The 17860-nt window shown below is 41.8% G+C and overlaps 3 protein-coding genes across 7 annotated transcripts in view; 2 read left to right on the top strand and 1 right to left on the bottom strand.

Annotated features, from left to right (window-relative positions):
- Window positions 1-4028, top strand: part of WDR26 (WD repeat domain 26) — a 31399-nt gene extending 27371 nt beyond the window's left edge. For both annotated transcript variants that reach the window (XM_055726049.1, XM_055726047.1), the window contains one exon: window positions 760-4028. In XM_055726049.1, the coding sequence (XP_055582024.1) occupies window positions 760-785 (26 nt within the window). In that variant the 3' untranslated portion in view covers window positions 786-4028. The remainder of the gene's footprint in view (window positions 1-759) is intronic.
- A 9-nt stretch (window positions 4029-4037) lies between these two features.
- On the bottom strand, window positions 4038-15216 carry CNIH4 (cornichon family AMPA receptor auxiliary protein 4). Of its 4 annotated transcripts, none has more exons than XR_008734989.1 (6): window positions 15082-15216; window positions 13655-13723; window positions 12510-12622; window positions 10767-10907; window positions 9088-9419; window positions 4038-7399 (listed from the first exon to the last, which is right to left on the bottom strand). XR_008734989.1 is itself a non-coding variant. In XM_055726053.1 (6 exons), the coding sequence occupies exons 1-5, from the start codon at window positions 15148-15150 to the stop codon at window positions 9377-9379; spliced, it is 435 nt and encodes a 144-aa protein (XP_055582028.1). In that variant the 5' UTR covers window positions 15151-15216; the 3' UTR covers window positions 4038-9227; window positions 9335-9376. The 4 variants fall into 4 exon arrangements, 3 of the variants coding, with proteins under 3 accessions (XP_055582028.1, XP_055582027.1, XP_055582030.1); XM_055726053.1 differs by having other exon boundaries at window positions 4038-9227; window positions 9335-9419; XM_055726052.1 differs by having other exon boundaries at window positions 4038-9419.
- NVL (nuclear VCP like) overlaps window positions 15216-17860 on the top strand; it is a 43653-nt gene continuing 41008 nt past the window's right edge. The window contains exons 1-2 of the mRNA XM_055726044.1: window positions 15216-15608; window positions 17165-17238. Coding sequence (XP_055582019.1) covers window positions 15216-15608; window positions 17165-17238 — 467 coding nt within the window. The remainder of the gene's footprint in view (window positions 15609-17164; window positions 17239-17860) is intronic.

Here is a 17860-nt window from a genome sequence, read left to right as displayed (position 1 = left end):
AGGTGAGGGCACGAGTTCAAGGGGAACGTGGTCAAAGTAATCGAAGAGAAATCCATTAAGTCCTGTCAGATAACACCTCTAGTTCAGGATGTCCCTTAGATGAAAATGGCTGGAAGTTGGAAGGGTGTTAGGAGGAAGAATTGCCTCCTCTCACTGCTCCCTGTGCTTTCTGATGCACCTGCTTCTGGTCTTGGACTAGGTGGGCCTGGCCAGTCTCCTGTTTGTAACACCTTGAATGCTTCCATAAGGAGTCAGAGCCTATCCTCCAGCTGGTTTTAGCTGTGATTTTGTTTGGTGTTCTCCAATTAGCTGCTTGCTCACCCTTTCCTAGCTCCTCCAGAAAATTAGCTAGTAAACGCCATAAAAGTCAAAACAGTAGAAAATGGATTTCTCGCAGCAGTGCTTCCACAAGAGGTGCAGGTGCACGGAATAACACCTGGCAACTTAGGAATCTGAAATGGATGAGACAGCTTTGTTATTAGCACACTCCCCTGGAACGTGAATGCAAATGTGTTAGTTCTTGGAAGAGATGCTTTTTGTGTACCAACACCTAACGTGCTAAATTAATCTCTAGACTACTTATTATTCATATTCATTTTTAGCATGGGGTTTAGCTACAGTATAAAAGCCATTAACTAATGCATGTTCAGTAAAACTTAAGTAAATACATTGTATTAATAACCCTCTAATAGAAATATGAACTATGGATAAGATCTTCAAGATGTGATTTCTTTCTCTTATGTTTTTGTTTTTGCTCAGAGGAATGCAGTAGCATGGATAGTTGATGGCGAATTCGGAGCAGACGACTTCAGTTTAACTTAATTAGTCGTATTTTAAATGGCTTGGGATTTGGTGCAAACAAACATGATTGATAGCTGGACAGACATGCTCGTCATGAAAAAGAACCATTTCTGAAGCCCGGTTGGGGCCAAACATTTACCACCTTGCTTCATAGTAACCAGTCGAGATGAAGCACGTCGTTAGAACGTTGTTGGACACCGTGTTGAAATTACCCCCCCATCGGTTGTGAAGAACTGTGCTACATTCAGGCTAACCATTGAACTCAGTATATATATTTTTCCCTCCTGCCTTTTTGTCTGGCAGGCTACTGTTCTTGTTGCTCTTCTGTGTAATGAAGTTTAAATGCTTGTTTGGAACACTTTATTTAACAGTTTAGAAGGCTTGATAGAAAGAGTGCTTTAGTCTGAAGAGTATACATTGGATAGGAAAGTATTTCCTTCTCTTGTTTCTCAAGTCTCTCTCCGCCTTACTTAGCTTGAGATCTTTGCAGCTTGGTTCATGGATTCTAGCCTTGCCCGTTGCGCAGTATATATAAATTGAGATGATAAACCAATGAACTATGTCAAAAGCACTCTCAGTATCACATTTGACAAAAAGTTTTGTACTTTTCACATAGCTCGTTGCCCTGCAAAGGGGTTAACAGCACAATTTTTTAAAAATAAATTATTTATAGGATTAAAATGACTTCATTTGTATACATTTGGAATTAAAACGATGCAAGAAATGTCATGAAACAGGTATCACTGATGCTTTTCTGGAGTGTCTTGAGACCCAATCAAAAGCAGTGGCTGGAAGGAGCTTTACGTAGGCAGTGAAGCTTGGTTTTAGATGGAGGAACTAACTGTCCATCTTAACAGAAACTGTATTATTTGGGGGGGGGTGGAAAAAAAGCGTTCAGAGTGCACCACCAGACTAAGAGTTTAAACAAGACAAGGTCTTTCTGGTTTTTAAATTACAAAAATGCACACGACAATGCTGGTGTAAAAGGTAGACTACGCCTCAAGGGAAGAATGAGTTGAAAGAGTCCTTTCTTCACAAAGTCAACATTTTGTAAAAGTGATTAACATCAAGTCATAATTAAATACTTGTATTATGATGGAATTTTTTCCTTTATTTGATAAGCAAAGGTGTATAAATTTTCTTTTTTGAGAATATACTTCTAAGTTTGCAGATTAAAATGCCTCTCCCAGACCTTGTTGCAAGCTGGTGCTGTGGACATCTTGACATATCTAGGAATAGTTCCACTAATATCCCATGTTAAGAAAAGAGAAAGATGTTAATAATTTAACTATTTATTCTTTTTGACATAAACAGATGGCCTGGCATTGCTGTGCTTCTGCACTACACACAAATTCATTATGGGATGGCACCACCTTGAGTGGACAGGTAGCATTGGTACTACTGTGAAGTAAAGAGGGAGCAGGGAAAGGCATGCCACCAAGAACCGATGCGAACAAAAGTGTGGACTTCATGAGATAATCTAGTGTCCTTGCTAGTCATGTGTGGAAGAAGGGTGGGGGAAGGTTTGCCGGAGTTCCTGGGAAGAGAAGTGTAGCCACTTCGGTGAATGGGAACGTGGCGGTTAACAGGAACAGTCCCTTTTTTCTTTCCCAGAAAAACAAAGCGCAGCTCAGCAGGTTAGGTTTGGTTTGGGGGTTTTTTTTAGACTCTAGCCGTCAGGTGGTGGGGGTTTTTTCTTGCCTTGTGTGTAAACTTAAACATGATTGAAGGTTCTGATGCTTTGGTTGAGACCAGCCCTGAATCTGACATACTCCTTCCTTAGTACCTCAGAAATTAAGTAGGAACTTGACGTTCTTACCTGCAATCTAGTACATTTGCCTCAAAATGAAGGTGAATTTCTTTCATAGCAGTTACTGTTCCAAGTTACTAGGAATACATGTGTGAACTTAAGACTACAAATCAGTTCCTTCTTCCATTAGCTAGTTCTGGAGGAAGCTGGATGTTTCTTCTCGCTTCAGACAGCGTAAGATTAGTCAGTCTTGGTCCTGCGGCGGCAGCGTTGCAGGGAGACAACTTCCCAAGGTCAAATTTGAGTAAGCTAAACCTTTGGGTTTTAAATAAAAATTGAACACCTAAATTGTAAACCAGTGTTGTATGTGTTCAGAACACCTGTGGCAGTGACGCTAGTATTGTCTTACTTGGGAACTTAGATTTTTTTCAAACAAAACGTTATGTAGGGAGTGTTGGGAGAATAATCCTCGTTGTGATGTCTCTGAATGTCTTGTGCAATGGTCTGGCACTACTTGCCTCATACTCACAGGACTAAAGCAGGAACTTTAGGCGGGTGGTGAAGGCTGGCTTGAATCTCAAATTTAGATTTAAAATCTCGTATGCACTTCAACAGGTGGTGTTAATGTGGTGGCCATAAGTAAATAAGGTGAGATTCCTTACCTGATACAGGCTGCGGGGTGGGGGGTGTGCGTGTGGTGTGGGCCGAGGCCTACTTTCCACTGCAATTCCTGGTAATTAGGAATTTAAACCTAGTATTTCTGCCAAAATACTGCCCCTCTGTTCTGGGGTTTCTCTTCTGGGCTTGGGCTGTACCTCTAAAATATATTTCAGGTATTTAGAAGCGGAGTTAGGGAGGAGCACGCGTTCTGCTATCTCCACTTTAGTTTTGTGGTGCAGCGATGCCATGGAGAGGAAAGCTCCGTGTAGGTGGCACAGTTTCCAGAGCGTCTCGGTGAGAGCATGTTGCGTAGCGCTCTGCTGCTCGCAGGTGATGGGCAGAGGTGAGAGCAAGGTGAGAGAAACCTTCATTTCGCCATGTAACTTGGTCCCGCAGCAAACGGACCTTACAGACCTAGCGGTAACGCCTGCCATTCCAGCCTGTAGGTTATAGAGGAACCTAAACTATCTCTTAACACATCACGTATTTATTCACACTATGTGAATTGAAAAGTACCAATACTTTTTGTGCACAGACTGTAAAATGAGACTCTGTGGTGGTGGTGGTGAAACAATTAAGTTTGCTTATTTGCAACACGTTGATTTCCATGTGCTTAAAAATGTTCGTAGGCTGGAGTCTTAAGGCTGGAACAAGTACGCACCCGCAATAAATTACTGTATTTCTAGTCAACAGACCTGTGGTTTTAGAGAGGAAAATACTGTAAGCGTCTACTCCTTTTGTAACTTTCTCTGGTCAACTGTCTGCTTAAAATACTCACAGTAGCCCCAGGTTATTGTTAAGGCAGAGCTTTTTTTTTTTTTTAAAAAAAAAAAAACCACGCTGAAGCATTTTATTATCTGAATGTTCTTTAGCTGTTCAGGTAAGTAATTTTCAAGGCACAAAGGAGCACAAAAGGGAAAAATGCTAGATCTGTCCTTGTTTTGGAGGGGAGGGTAGTGGGGGGAAACGACACCTTTGTTTTTAAATACCCTACTGTCTTCTCTAAAGTTCTCCAACCTTAAAGTTAACCTCTTTTTATGATGAGAGCAAAGATGCAAGCTAGAAATCTGTCCAGATCTTGCCAGTTACTTCTCAACTTGGTTTCAAACAGGTAATGTTTAATAAAACTCCAAATGTTGTTGGGAGTTCGTGGCTAGTTGTGTACTCTTGCACTGCGAAGTGATGCTCCCACCCAAAAACAGTTTTGGAGGCTTCCTAGTGGGAAACCAGGACTCGTACAAGGAGCTGTAGTTTGAGGGGAGATGCCGTAGACCCAAACGGGGAGGGAAGAGGAATGGATATAAAAAGCAGGATTTACTGCCCAACAGACAAACTACTGTAACTCAAAGGGGAGGAGGATAAATGCACTTTCAATAGTTTGTCCATATTTTTAGCTACGAAACACACTTGTATCCAATTTTTTTTGAGACAACTATTAAGAGGAACACTCATCCCATAAATGGCTAATCCTCCTTTTGACCTCCTCCTGTCTTTTCCACATTGGCTCGAGTCCATTTTCAGCTGCCATACTTAATTTTGAAAACTGCTACTTCTAATGATGTTTAGAAAGAAAAGAGAAAAAAAATAAATCGTTAACTCTGACACTTTTTTAAACAGGGTGGACTTAATTGAAGTGTGCAGTGTTGAACTACTGCTGCAGTAGCTGCCTCTAGTTGTTGAAATAAACTGTAGACAAGTTTTCTGTCTATTAATCCAGATAATCTGGATTCAAGAAAACATCTGTGAGAGTGTTCCTCCCATCTGGTATGAATGTGCGTGTGCGTGTGTTCCATGAACAGACAGAGAACCAAACGTTCTAGGTACTTGTCATGTTTTATTGCATACTTTTAAGTCGTGTGTATGTGAAGTGTCCTTTGACCAGAAGGTTTTGGTTAATATCAGTATATTTTTATAAATTTGAAATTCATTGTGCCCCATCTTCTTTCTTAAAACATTTTTCATTGTTAGGGTATATGTGCTAGATTTGAATCTTAACATTTTTAGGCACAGATGGAAAAAGTTATTGGCTCCTTGAAAACATATGGGACAAAATGGATCCTCAAAGCATGTATGTACTTACAAACCAAGCTGTAGAGATCAAGAAAAGAACTTTATTGTTGATCTCAAGATTTCTAAATTGTCAAGATTTATATGGAGTTGTGGTGGAACTAGTTAACACTTAGAGCTTTTGGTATGTAATGACTATTTGCTATGGACTGATATTAAATGTTTCAAAGGATTGCGTTCTTAAACTTTCTGGATTTTTGTTACTCTCCTCGGATTATATTAAGTAGTTAAAAATTTCTTTGCTATATTACATTAAAAACATAAGAACTTTGGGTCTCGGTATTTATTTTCACTTGTTTTACTAATTATTTACAGAACACCGTTTTAACTTTTTTATTTTATAAATGTGTAGTATTTTAAACATATCTTTAAAAATTGTTCAATTGGAACTACATTAACTTCTGATTTGTTTTTATTAGGATTTTTAAAAAAAAAATACACTTTTTCCATGTTGGTGCACAGCACTTAACAGAAATGTTTGTATTCCCTTTCTTTCAATTCAATAAACAGAATAAATAACTGGAATGAATAGTTCTTAGTTTCCCTACCTTCACTGATATGACTGCCTCAGATGTTAATGTCTCGATCGTTAATGATAGATCTCTTCTGTATTTGTAGAATTTCACTTCCTCGCTAGGAGAATTAATCTGTGGCAGTTTAGCTGAAGATGAATTCGCTCCGTGTTGTGTGCAGGCTTTCCAGGTTTTGACGTTGGGCTCTAATTGACCTCACGCTTTTGTCACTGGATGCTTAGCAGGCAACTTGCCTGTGTCCCACTGTGGTGTGTAACCTGCCTTGTTGAACGTCGGCTCCCTTGAGGCTCCACGAAAGCCTCGATTCCTTAATGCTGGAGCTTGCTTAAATACCAGGTACAGGTATTGCTTTAGGTTATTGGTGGGGTTTCTGGGGGTTTCTGATACTTCGTATTAAGAAGGTGCTCCCAAAGTACTTGGGTCTCCCGCTTAGACTTCTCCAAAGCTGGAGATTGGGGACCTCCAGGCTGCTCTGTGAAGTCGACCTAAGCAGCTTTTGTGGCTGAGAGCTCCTGAAGCTGCTTCTCAACGGTGGCCTTTGCTCCTTCCAACTAACTCTGCATTCCTGTCCTCCTTCCCTGTGCCTTAAAACACCACCTTGGCTTTGTCCTGCATTTTAGGCACTTTTAGTCAGCTCTAGCTGATGTTCTATTAAATCAAAAGCAGCGTCTAAATTCACCCTGCCTTCCCGTGTCTTTTCCTAACTCAAACCTTTTGCTGAGGTGCATTCAATTTTTTAATTCTTTGAGCTTCTATATTGATTAGAAAAAGCCTTTACTGCCTTGTTATGACCTTTATATTACTTTATTCCCTCCCTTACAGTCTAAGCAGTGTATAATTATGGGTTGAATGCAGCTCTAAACAAGGGCCGTGCCGTGTTCCTCGCTGTGTGCTGCTGTGTGCCGCTGCCCTGGAGGGCTGTTGGGCTGCAGCCCCCCTGCAGGTGGGATGTGCGGGTCCACCCGGTGACGAAGGCTTAGGTTTTTTTGGCTGGGTTTGTTACTGTGCTTCATCTGCTGTCCTATGTCTGCCTTCAGCCGGTGGCAAGAATGCGAGGGAAATAGGTGTATCGTTTCTATCAACTGTGAAATTTCAGCATATATGAGACTCAAAATTATTTCTGTTTTTTTTAGACCCTTCAGATTATTTAAAAAAAATTACATAGGGAACCTGGTAGTAGATGAGCATTTCATAATTTGCTGAGGTAGGGTCCTTCTCCAGAGGGCAGTTTCTGTTTCACCCTCTCACAGCTTAGCCTGCGCTGCCTGACGCAGCCCTCTGCATGCTGCGCACGCTTAGGCTGTCACCTCGGCGCAGAGACAGCAGTCCCAGCTGTCCCCTTGCTTCAAAAGACCTATAATGCTCCGAAGAGGAACTGCTGAAGTTTGTATGCCTCTCTTTCTGCCAAAGAGGTGGTCAGTGTGCTGATAACTGCATGGTGGTCCTTATAGCCCAAACTTTCCCATTGCTCCCTCCAATCTCATCCTTACCACATCCTCAGAGGCAAAAATGGTCTGCTCTCAGCGCTGGTACAAAATCCCCGAGAGCTTCTTGTGAGAAAAAGCATTGGAATAAAGCTATGCCAACACTGAAAGGAGAAAGACTTGCTTTTATGGGGTTATCAGGGTTTCAGGTTGATTGTTAACGTGCATGTAGAACTGGTTTTGGGCCATACTGTTAATCCCACTGATTTACTATGTTCCATAATACAGAACTAGTTTAGAAAAACCCCAGTAATTTACTAGGATGAGGTGGTAAGTATATTCTTTGACTTTTTATTTAAAACCGGTATGAAGTCTGTAATTGTCTTTAAGTCTGTATAGTAAGCTTGTATTTTACTGTAACCCTGTTCTCCCTTGATGGAGACGCAGAAACTAGGAAGTTTGTTTTGATTTTTACTACTGAAGTTTCTGTGCCCTGTGGATCTCCTGTGAGATAGATGACTGTAGGATCCCCATTTTCAGCTAATGAACTACACTTTTAGCAATTAAATACATTTTCCCTATTGCTGACACTGAGCTCTGTGAAGATCTCTAAGGCAGAAAATGACCCTCTATAGGAAAGCAGGCTTCAAAATTACCAGTTTAATTACTCAGCAGAATTGTAGTCTCTAGAGCCTGGTGCTGAGGTTTTTTACAACTGTTATAACAACAAGTTGTTAGATACAAATGAACAGAGAATTTATATGGATAAAAAACGGGTGGGAAGTTTGCATTCATATAGCTTGTTTAATATTTGATAACCACCACTTGTTGGTCTGTCATGATTAATAATTCACTCTTGAGAAAGGGAGCGGAGAGGAACCCACAGTAATGTTCCTCTAGGTCATGAATATAAATTAAGATACATGCTACCCCTGTTGGGTTTTTTTTTTCAGGTATGTTGTTCTTTTCCTTTATTCTTCCTTGTCCTGCTCTTATACCTGAAGAAACAATTCTCAGAGGAGAACAGAAGATTTTTGTAGTGAGTGATAAATTTGACCAATTCCATCAGGGAATGGGTCTACCCTATCTACTGTCATCACTGTAATTCTGAGGTGCCAGTAGTTAGAAATCGTTGAAGAGTGTATCTTATAAACATTTTCTTTACTAATAAAGCTCTTCTCTCAAAACGATGTCTTTAGAAAAAGATATAAAGCTGCTAGTTAAAGTGGTGGACTTAAAGATTAATGATCATGTTTCTCAGTGTGAAATGTCATTAATGACATTTATTGTTAGCATTACAGCAAGTGCTTAAATCAAGCAGCTTACTAACACTGCCCTTTCTTCCAATAAGTAACACTCAAAATATGTATAGTACGTCTTTTTCACATCACAATCACTTATCACAAATAAGATATTAATTGCCTACAGTATAAGTTGCTACAAAAGTTACTGACTTTCGTCTCTTCTGAAGTTTTATTTGCTCTTTTTTTTTTTCCTCCAGACCTACATTCTGACTGGGTTTTGGCTTTGTAAGGCAGTACTTTCCATAGTTTGATTTTTATGGTGTCAAGTAGTCAGCGGCATGCAGCCCTGGTGGCTCTTTCCTTAGTTATTTTTTCAAGTAGTGTAATTTTCAGCAGTTTTTTATCTTTGCAACAGCTGAACTTGGACTCCATCCATCATAAATTTAAAGCCAAACTTTCTAGAACAAACACTGAACAGGAGGTATGTAGAGAAATCAAGCTTCAGTGTTGTCTTCTCACTGCTGGCCATGAAAACAATCTGCTTACTGCAGCTATACACCAAAGAACAAGTACTTAAGAAGGAAAAGCTTATAAATTTTAATACTTACAGAACTATACTTTTTGAAGTGTTTCACTTGATGTGTTTGTTTCAAAAAACCTGTTTCCATGCACACATAAAAATTTAAAGACAGTTATTGGACGGTGAGGGCACAAACTCAGGTTTATATCCTTCTCACTGATGCAAGAACTGCACAAAAAGAACTTAGTTTGCTGCTGTCTTTGAAGCGGAGTCACACCAAAGGTGGGATAACTGGGGTTATGGTTTACCAGACCGCCTCCCCAAGCCGGACATACTCTTGATTCATCTCATTGCATGTAGAAAGCGCAGGTTCACAGTCATGACTGCAGATAGTCTTCTGCTCTGTGACCAACTCCAACCCTAGTGCAATATGATGTTTACTTTGAATGGAGCTCTATGACATATTTCAATGACAAAAGAGGAGTTGAAGGGAGAAAGCAAGTATTAATCATATTTCTTACGTGGCTTTCACTCTAACACACAAGTGTCACTTTCACCAAAGGGACCTTAATCCATCTAAACACAAGACTTCATATAGGGTGCTGGAGGAAGGCATGGCAATGGAAAAAAGCATAACTTTTATTCCATTGCTTTTTAGCTGGAAAAACACTGACACAAAGACACAAGCTGTGCTTCGAAATCTATGTTCCAAGTGCTGCTTCAAACTAGGCTCTCATAGGACAGCTTGACAGCCAGAGGCCCATCCTGACACCTTTCAGTAAGCAGCAGACATCACAGCTGCACTTAAATTTGTTCCGGAAATACCACTACTACCAGCCCATGCTGCTGAAATGAGTTTCCCTTCTCACCATTTAATTCCTACACGATCAGCTCCATAAGCAAGGGTTTAATCATCAGAAGCAGCAACTTCAGCAGTTTGGGTTGTAAAGGAATAAAAACAACTGCTACACAAATCCAATGTCTTTTGAAAATATTTTATGTTAAAAATACAGAAAAATATTTCTTGTTCAAAGAGGAAAAATATACTGCATGACGACACTGATCTAGGTATGTTCGGAAGGTGTCTGTGGCTCCACAACCAGTCACTGGAGTGATGACCCAATTTGGCAGCTAATGGCTCTTTTTCAACTTCTCAATCATTTATCAAAGCCAGAATCATACTGTGACAAAACAGAAAACACGACACCAGTGGATTACTGAAGCATGTGCAAGTAGGAACAACTATCACTTTCATGAGAACTGCACTTGATTATGAAATAGAAAGTCAAGGCAACTATGCTATGTGCTTTGCTTATAAAACAAGGGCTGCAGAAGTAATGCTGCAGAAGAACAGTAGTTCTTCCATCTGGTAGGAAGTGGCCCCATCACAGAACTCATCCGTTTGTAACTTAGCCAGATCAACTTAATTTTCTAAAATGGAACATGTGAAATAAACTTGGTCCTCAAGATTATCTCCTTTCTAAACAAGCCACTTACTGTAGGTGCTGAATCATGCAGCTCTCTATATTGTTGTACTCATTGTGATTTTGAAATTAAGGAGTAGTCTGAGTTTCCAAACAATGTCTGATCAGAAAGAATAAAGGCACGTAATGAGCCTGTGGATAGCTGTCAAAATGTATTATTGAGGCTTAGCAGGATGCAAAAAGATAAGACACAGGTACCAGCAATTACACTAGCAGAATATAGGAGATAAGACTAGGTGGCAGACAATTCCTTTGTTCATTGGGAGCAATTTTTGAAACTAACCTGTAAAGGTACATGAAGAAACACAGCAGATGAAAGCCTAGTTTAATCATGGCTTCCTTCATGTGTGATTTCAGTTGTCCTCGGTTATGGATCTCTGTGGGATCAAATACCCCCATGTTTCCACTTGGAACCATAATGTACCTGAAAGTTTAAGAAAAAAAAAAAACCAAACCAAAACCAAAACAAAACAACAAACCACCAGAAGCACAGTCATCAAAACATTAGGGAGTGTCAAGGGAAGCGGAGGAGGAGAGCTTGCACAGAATGGACTTTCATCTAAAGAACTGTTTCACAATTCAGCATAAGGGAGCTCTTAATTTTAATTCTATTTCAGTTTCAGGATTTTGCATGTATCTCTGCCGCTGCAACCCACAAAGACTAAGATGACAAGAGGTACTAAAAACATCAGCCCAGCTTCCCATGCATAAATGGGAGAGTTTCCAGGTAATAACCCATCCCAGTTCACTGTAATTGCTGTTGGGGGTTATGTGGTATTATGAAGGAAATGACCACTGCCAGTGAAAAGATGAAGAGACTAGAAAGGAATTAATTTTAGCTAAGAATTAGTGATTTGTTTACCACATACATAATCACAAACTCCAGTGGACAAAATGAGATCACATTAAGACATTGTCACATTAAGACAAGATTAAACAAAGACCTGTGTACTATTCCCATCTTTGCCACATCCATCCTGCATTATCATCAGCAGAGAGACTGAGGCTGACAGGACAAGGGATTGGGCAGAACTGGTGAAGTTAAGTCCTACCACCCAAACCCATGTAAGAACAAAAGTTCAGTGAAACAAAGAGAAATGTAAGCAAAAAGACGACTAAAACCAGCAAAACAAATGTTTATGCCCTGTGAAAATTCAACAGGCAGTGTGTTCTTTTGTCATAAGCTTTCCTCAAGGGAGCAAATGCAAGTGCATGAAGTTCTCACTCCAGCAAAGCTCAGCCCAGAACATTATTATTATTTCACCTGAATGTCATACAGGCTCTACCTTCCTGGAATAATACTCTTTCTACACAAGTATTTAACTTATCTCACACCTGAAGCAAAAGCAAGGGCTCACAACAGAACACTTTCTGATTTTCTTTATATACTCCAAGAATAGCACCACTTGTACACCAAAAGGCACTCCCCCACCTCTTACAACGTTCATTAATAGGAGGGGAAGGAAGGGAACAGAGGCATTAAAAAGCACCGCAGCGTATGTGACTAATAACAAAGACAATTATGTCCCATTAAAAATAGTTCACATGAAATACTTGCGATTTGTAAAATGGGGGGAGAGACAAGACAATAAACAGAGGAGGGTGCGGAGGATAACACCACAGCCCGATGGTTTTACAACCATCAGCCATGCTGACCTAACTATTTTTATGCCGATAGCCTATAGGCATGTAGGCACAGTATGAAAAACATTAACAACTACATTCGCAGTACCACTTCATAATCCAGATTAACACGCTATTATTTCCTATGAACTTGGGCTTCACTCTGAGATCAAGATTCCTGGGCACCAGAGAGAATGCAAAGAAAGGCCAGAAGTTTCATATCCTTTACACTGTTTGGTTTCTTGTAGTTTTAATTGCAAGGAGAGGAGCAATTTATGTTAGATCCATGAAGACTGCTAGCAGCTCAAGGCCACAACTGAAACATCTCATTATGACGTATCTTCATACTACGTTTAAACTAGTGACAGTGGGGAAAAAAGCACTCAAAACCCTTTGCACTTACCTATATATATTCCATGTTGCTACTGGCAAATTAAGGAGAAAGATGAACCAGTGCAATGAAATAAGCATTAATACAGTTACGACAGCATGGCCAATCACCTCAGGGACCACCCACTGTAAAAAGGGAAGAAGAGAGTTACATGCACAAATGTAAATTTCTTGCTGAAAAAGAGATCTATATGCAGTTATCATCTGATTCTAATCAGGTAAAACTCAAGACAGAAAATTCATGGCAGAAGCATGTGATTTCATCACAATGTGGGGAAATTAACACCTTCAGACAGAGTCCACGCAAGTACACCAGAAATCAGGCCCTAAGCTATTATAACAGAGGTACTTCATCCAAGTATTACACAAATTTAGAGATTAGCACAGCAGCTGTTTGAACACAACTATATTACACAAGCACTTAAGAAAATGAGTTAAGAATGTATATACAGTGCTCATTTGAAACCACTGCAGAGAACAGTGGATTTAAGAATACAAGAAGCAGGTAATTAAAATCTGCACAGACACAGGGCACACAAACACCCCCAGGCTTGGAACAGATAAGAAAGTTGATCAATATGACGACCTGGCATAGTTAAATTAGGTCAGTCCCCGGCAATAACACATTTTTGGCTTGATAGTATCCTGTAGCATTCTCTCTTACATTAAGAAAGAAAATACCTTTAAATTACACTAAGCACCCGTGTGGGTAGGCCACATTGATTAAACAAAATTAGGTTCAAGCAGATTTTGTTAAAATGGTGCTTTTCCTTATCACAGTAAAACTCTATGCTGTATGAGAGAGATTAGAGATTAAACAGAAGCATCAGAGAAAGCTGCTATAAAGATCCAAGAGTTCAGTCATGAGTAGACATCCTCGGTGTGGCCCACCTACAAGAACAACAGCACAGAACTCTAAAGCTCTGTGAGGAGTTAATCAATCCCAGGAATTCAGAGTAGCAGCCCATCTCAGAGCACCAAGGGGCAGAAGAACAGCTTTTCATGACTGAATCTGCTCTAAGATGGGCATCCAAAAAAGACAAGCAAAATATTGCCAAACAAGGCTCTTCAGATATACATTACACCCCCGTTATTTGTGATGTTAAGATGGAGGACTGTTTTCTTAAACCACGTTAAATGCAAAGAAGAATAATTTACTTTATTGAGCTTTGAGCAGCATGATCTAGCATTAATGTAGTCACATTCCAAATCTGATAGTGTAATTATCTGAAGTCCAAGATAAGGAAAAATTGTGTGGCAACTCAGAATATACAAAGCATCTATTTTTACCCAGTAACTTGGGGACAGCACTCTGCTCTCAGCATAGACTGTCTTGTTCTACAGCTGATCTGCCAAAGACACGTTTCAATTTGTTACAACTCATTCCTACTTCAGGTAGGAAGTTAGGCCACATTTTATCATCAGGCCAAGTGATTTTATGATGTTTTTCAAACAGCAAATGTTGCACAAGTGCTAAAGTTCAGTCCAACACTTAAAACAGACCAGGAAGGCAAACTCAGTATTTTTAGCATCAGAATTACTACAACACTTGAAAACAGAACTTAAAAGGAAGAAACCTTTTTACAATTTGCCTCACAATAAAGCTAAATAGTGCAGTTTTAAGAAGTGGATCTCCTTTTTTTACACTTACAGCAACAATGGATTAAATCATACTTTGCTAGGAAATGAGAGGGTAACATCACTATCAAATTAACCTTCAGCAATTGAAAGAGTTCAGACAGAAAAGCCCTCTTAAAAAAGGCTTAGGATGCACATGTGCACATCATCATGCTATGAACCGCTAAGTTCATGCTCCTTTTCCCTAAGAAAATGTAAAAGCACAATTTTTTTTCCTATCCTTAGAAAGAGAGGTAGTCTTTTTCAATACTTTTTCAAGAACCCGTCCTTCTAGGATTAATTTCTTTCAAATGCTCCAGTAGTTTTTTTAATGTTAGAACCGGGTAGATTCTGAAACAGCACCAGGATTTGAAGGAGTATGTGAGCCAATTCTTATTTTTCTGAATAAAAGAGAAAAGGAAGCCAAATTAGTGCTTTTACATTTTAACAATACCAGACAGCAAAGACTACAGGCAAGCCTGTAATAAAGAAATCTGAAATTGTTTGTCGAGGAACTCCCAGTCTCCCTGCTGAGCTCGTATCTACAAGGGGGTATCCTTACAAATAAATCTGTCGCAGGGACGTTTGGTTTTTAGGCCTGTGCACTTTCCGAGGGCTTCAACACCCCGTGCCCGACACCAGCACCAGGCCACGGTACTTATACCCGCGGCCCCGGCCGCACCCGCCCGCCGGACCCGCGGCCCCCGAGGCTCGGAGGAACGCACCCGCACCCAGCCCTGCCTCCCCCGCCGCCCCAACCCCCCCGGGCGCTGCTTCCCCGGCCAGCGGGCCCGGCCCAGGCCCTCACACCTCTCCGCCCCCCTCCCCACCGCCAGCCCGGCGGCCGCGGACCCGCCCGCCCTCAGCGGTGCCTCAGCGGGCCCGGCCCCCCGCGGTCCCGCCGGGCGCGGCCGCAGCCCCACCCGCACCCACCGCGGGCGCCTCCCGGCCCCGGAGGAGAAGGATACAAAGTAGACGGAGAGGAAGATGAGGGCGCAGCAGTCGATCAGCGAGAAGATGAAGACCACCGACTCCATCCCGCCGCGGCCGCCGCCCTGCCGGCCGCCGTACGCCCTGCCCCCCGGCCGCCCCGCCGCGCAGCATGCTGGGAAACGGAGTCCTCCGCAGGCGGGCGGCCGCGGCGGGGGGGCCTCCCGCTCGTCGTGAGGGCCGGCCGCCTCCCGCCGCCCGCACCGGGGCGGGGGCTGCCGTGACACTCAGGCAGCGGCCCGAGGGAGCGGAGGCGGGCGGAGGGAGCGCGCCTGCAGCGGGGCACCCCGCCGCCGGGCCGGCGGGGCGGGCGCTTCGGCGGGGCCCTGCGCGGGGGTGCCCGGCGCTGCCTGCGCGCAATTCCCGCCCGGCCGCGCCGCGCAGGCGGGGCGCTGGGGCAGCCCTGGCCCCGCGGGAGGCCCTCGGCCCGGGCGGGCGGCGGGCGGCGATGCGGAGCCGGCCGGGGCACTTCGTGGACCTGCGGCTGAAGCAGCGCGTTAAGCAGGTACCCGGCGGGGGCTGGCGGTGGGGACTGGCCGGGGGCACGCGGTCCCGCGGGGTGGGGGGCTCCCTGTGGCCGGCCTTCCCCCCGGCCCGGCCCACCGAGAGCGGCGCGGAGGGCCCGGCTGCCAGCGCCGAAACCCCGCTTGTCGTTCAGGATTTTAAAAAGGCTTCAGGAAGGTCTTTGGAAACGTCTTTTTTTCTTTTTTTTTTTTTTTCTTTCTTTCTTTCTTTCTTTTTCAGTTTCTGTTGTTTCGTATTGTTTTGTTTCTTTCTTCTATCCTCCAGTATTTCTGATCCTGGCTGCTATTTCAAATGTGAAAAGAATTGTTCAAAGAAAATAGCACTCGGAGCACATATAAGCAAATTGGCAGCGTTTACGTTTAGAAACGTGTACATCGATTATATAAAACCATTAAAAAACGGCGAAATGGGATCACTTCCATCGCACGTGTGTGGAGCAGGGAAAGCGGTGATTCCTTCAGGCAGCGTAGTGCAGTGTCAGATCTTAGGAAAATTCGTGGTGACTTCACAAGCTACACACCGTTTTTCTCAGTCCGTATATGCGACACCACTTCTAATTCCTTAAAACGTGAGTGGCAGCTTGAGGGAATTTGCTTATTTTAATTTACAAGGTCTCAGTGAATGTGTCTTGACTGTTCTGAAGTGGAAAAGCTTGATAGTCTCTGCAGGTCGGTAGCAGCCCGTGGGTGACATGAAATGTAACATTTAAAAAAAAAAAAGTATGCTTCCAGTTTTAGGCAATTTAATTGTTTTAAATAGAGCTATTAATTTAAGTGAGATGTAGAAATTGTCCTTGCTGTGATATTTACGTTACCATATCTTTTAGGGAGATGCTCTTTTTTTTTTCTGTATCTTAAGAAGGAATTCACCATCAGTATAATGAAACTCCCCACTGCTAATTTGCAGAGTGGGGGAGGAAAGCAAATGGAGGACAGTTGTACCTGAAATTTAGTATGTCTTCTCACGCTTTCATACTTGTTTGAAAACGGGTTGGATCAGCTGCTGTCAGAAAAAAAAAAAAAGGAAAAAAGAAGAAAAAGGCTTGATAGAATTCACTTTCATTTATATACTTCTCAATAGTATTCTTTGAAACATCTTGTAAAGATTGAAGTTCTTATGACAGTATCCATACTGATTGATGTAGCTTGTTTCATTTTTAAGGGGGGGATCTAAACCAAAAGGAGGTTAACTGAGAGAAAGTAAGAACTTTAGACTGATAGTAAGATGGTGCGTGGGTTACAGAGTCGTGTTTCTTTCTAAGTAAAAACAATGGAGTTACACCAGCAGAAGTCACTGAAGCACCAGAACACAGTGTGCTGCTCTTCAGCTGGAAACGTAGCGAGCAAGTTACCTGTGTCTTAACAACAAGTGCTTCCTCTTTCATTGGGAAATATAGTGTAGCGTGTTCTAAGCTGTTCCTGATTTTCATTTTGACTTTTCAGAAGAGTAGAGTTTGAAATAGGCATATTTGATCTAGCTGTTCTGGTGAAGTGGTTGACAAAGATTTTATTCACTGCTTAAACTTCTTCGTTTCAGTATCTTGCAAGTAGTAAATGTGGCCAGTATGTTGACATCGCAATTCTAGCATCTGATTTGCAGAAAACCTACAGGTGAGCAAAGATTAGTATTCTTAAATTCTACATTCAAAATATGGACTATATTATTTTGTTATTTTGCATTTGTGTATTTTTAATCACAATTCTAATTTTCTTTACTTTTCTTCTCTCAACTTCATTACCAGTTGTTGAGGTTAGTTGAAACAATAAGATCATTTCCACTACAGTGCTTTGCTGATGTATCTAGTAACTCATTTCGTTAATACATTAGCATTGCAAGATCTACTTGCGGTTTGTTTTTTGTGGGTTGCTTTTTTTTGTTTTAATTAAACAGCTGCAGATGCATTACAGCATGTTGGTCCTTACTCCAGTGAGCTTAAAATATGAGAGAATATAACACATCAGTGCAAGCAGATGGAGGAGATGCAGGATTCAGTAAGACTAAAGCTTGCTCGGTTGTTCAGCAGGACAGTCGGTCTTGCCTAATTATTTTTAGGCTGTTATGCTTTTCAGGGTGGGGGAGCAAGGTTGTGTTTCAGTATATCATTGGTGTGGGAGTTAACGAAGGTGGAGGAATATATTCACATGTGTTTGCATGTTCTATTTATTTGTGCCTCGTTAGAGAAAAGGAGCTAAAACCCTTGCATGGGTGCTTATAGGTCTTGGTTTTTTGTTT

The sequence above is a fragment of the Falco cherrug genome, chromosome 13 (genome assembly GCF_023634085.1).
Source record: "Falco cherrug isolate bFalChe1 chromosome 13, bFalChe1.pri, whole genome shotgun sequence".
NCBI lineage: Eukaryota > Metazoa > Chordata > Aves > Falconiformes > Falconidae > Falco > Falco cherrug.
The sequence above is the reverse complement of the archived record's forward strand: the minus strand, read 5'-3'. Positions and strand labels throughout refer to the sequence as shown.

Coding starts and splice junctions, on each gene's coding strand:
- CNIH4 (XM_055726052.1), bottom strand. CDS start 15,150: ATGGAGTCGGTGGTCTTCATCTTCTCGCTGATCGACTGCTGCGCCCTC. Junction 12,623..13,654: donor GCTGCTCAAAGCTCAATAAA/GTAAATTATTCT, acceptor CCCTTTTTACAG/TGGGTGGTCCCTGAGGTGAT. Junction 10,908..12,509: donor GCAACATGGAATATATATAG/GTAAGTGCAAAG, acceptor TTAAACTTTCAG/GTACATTATGGTTCCAAGTG.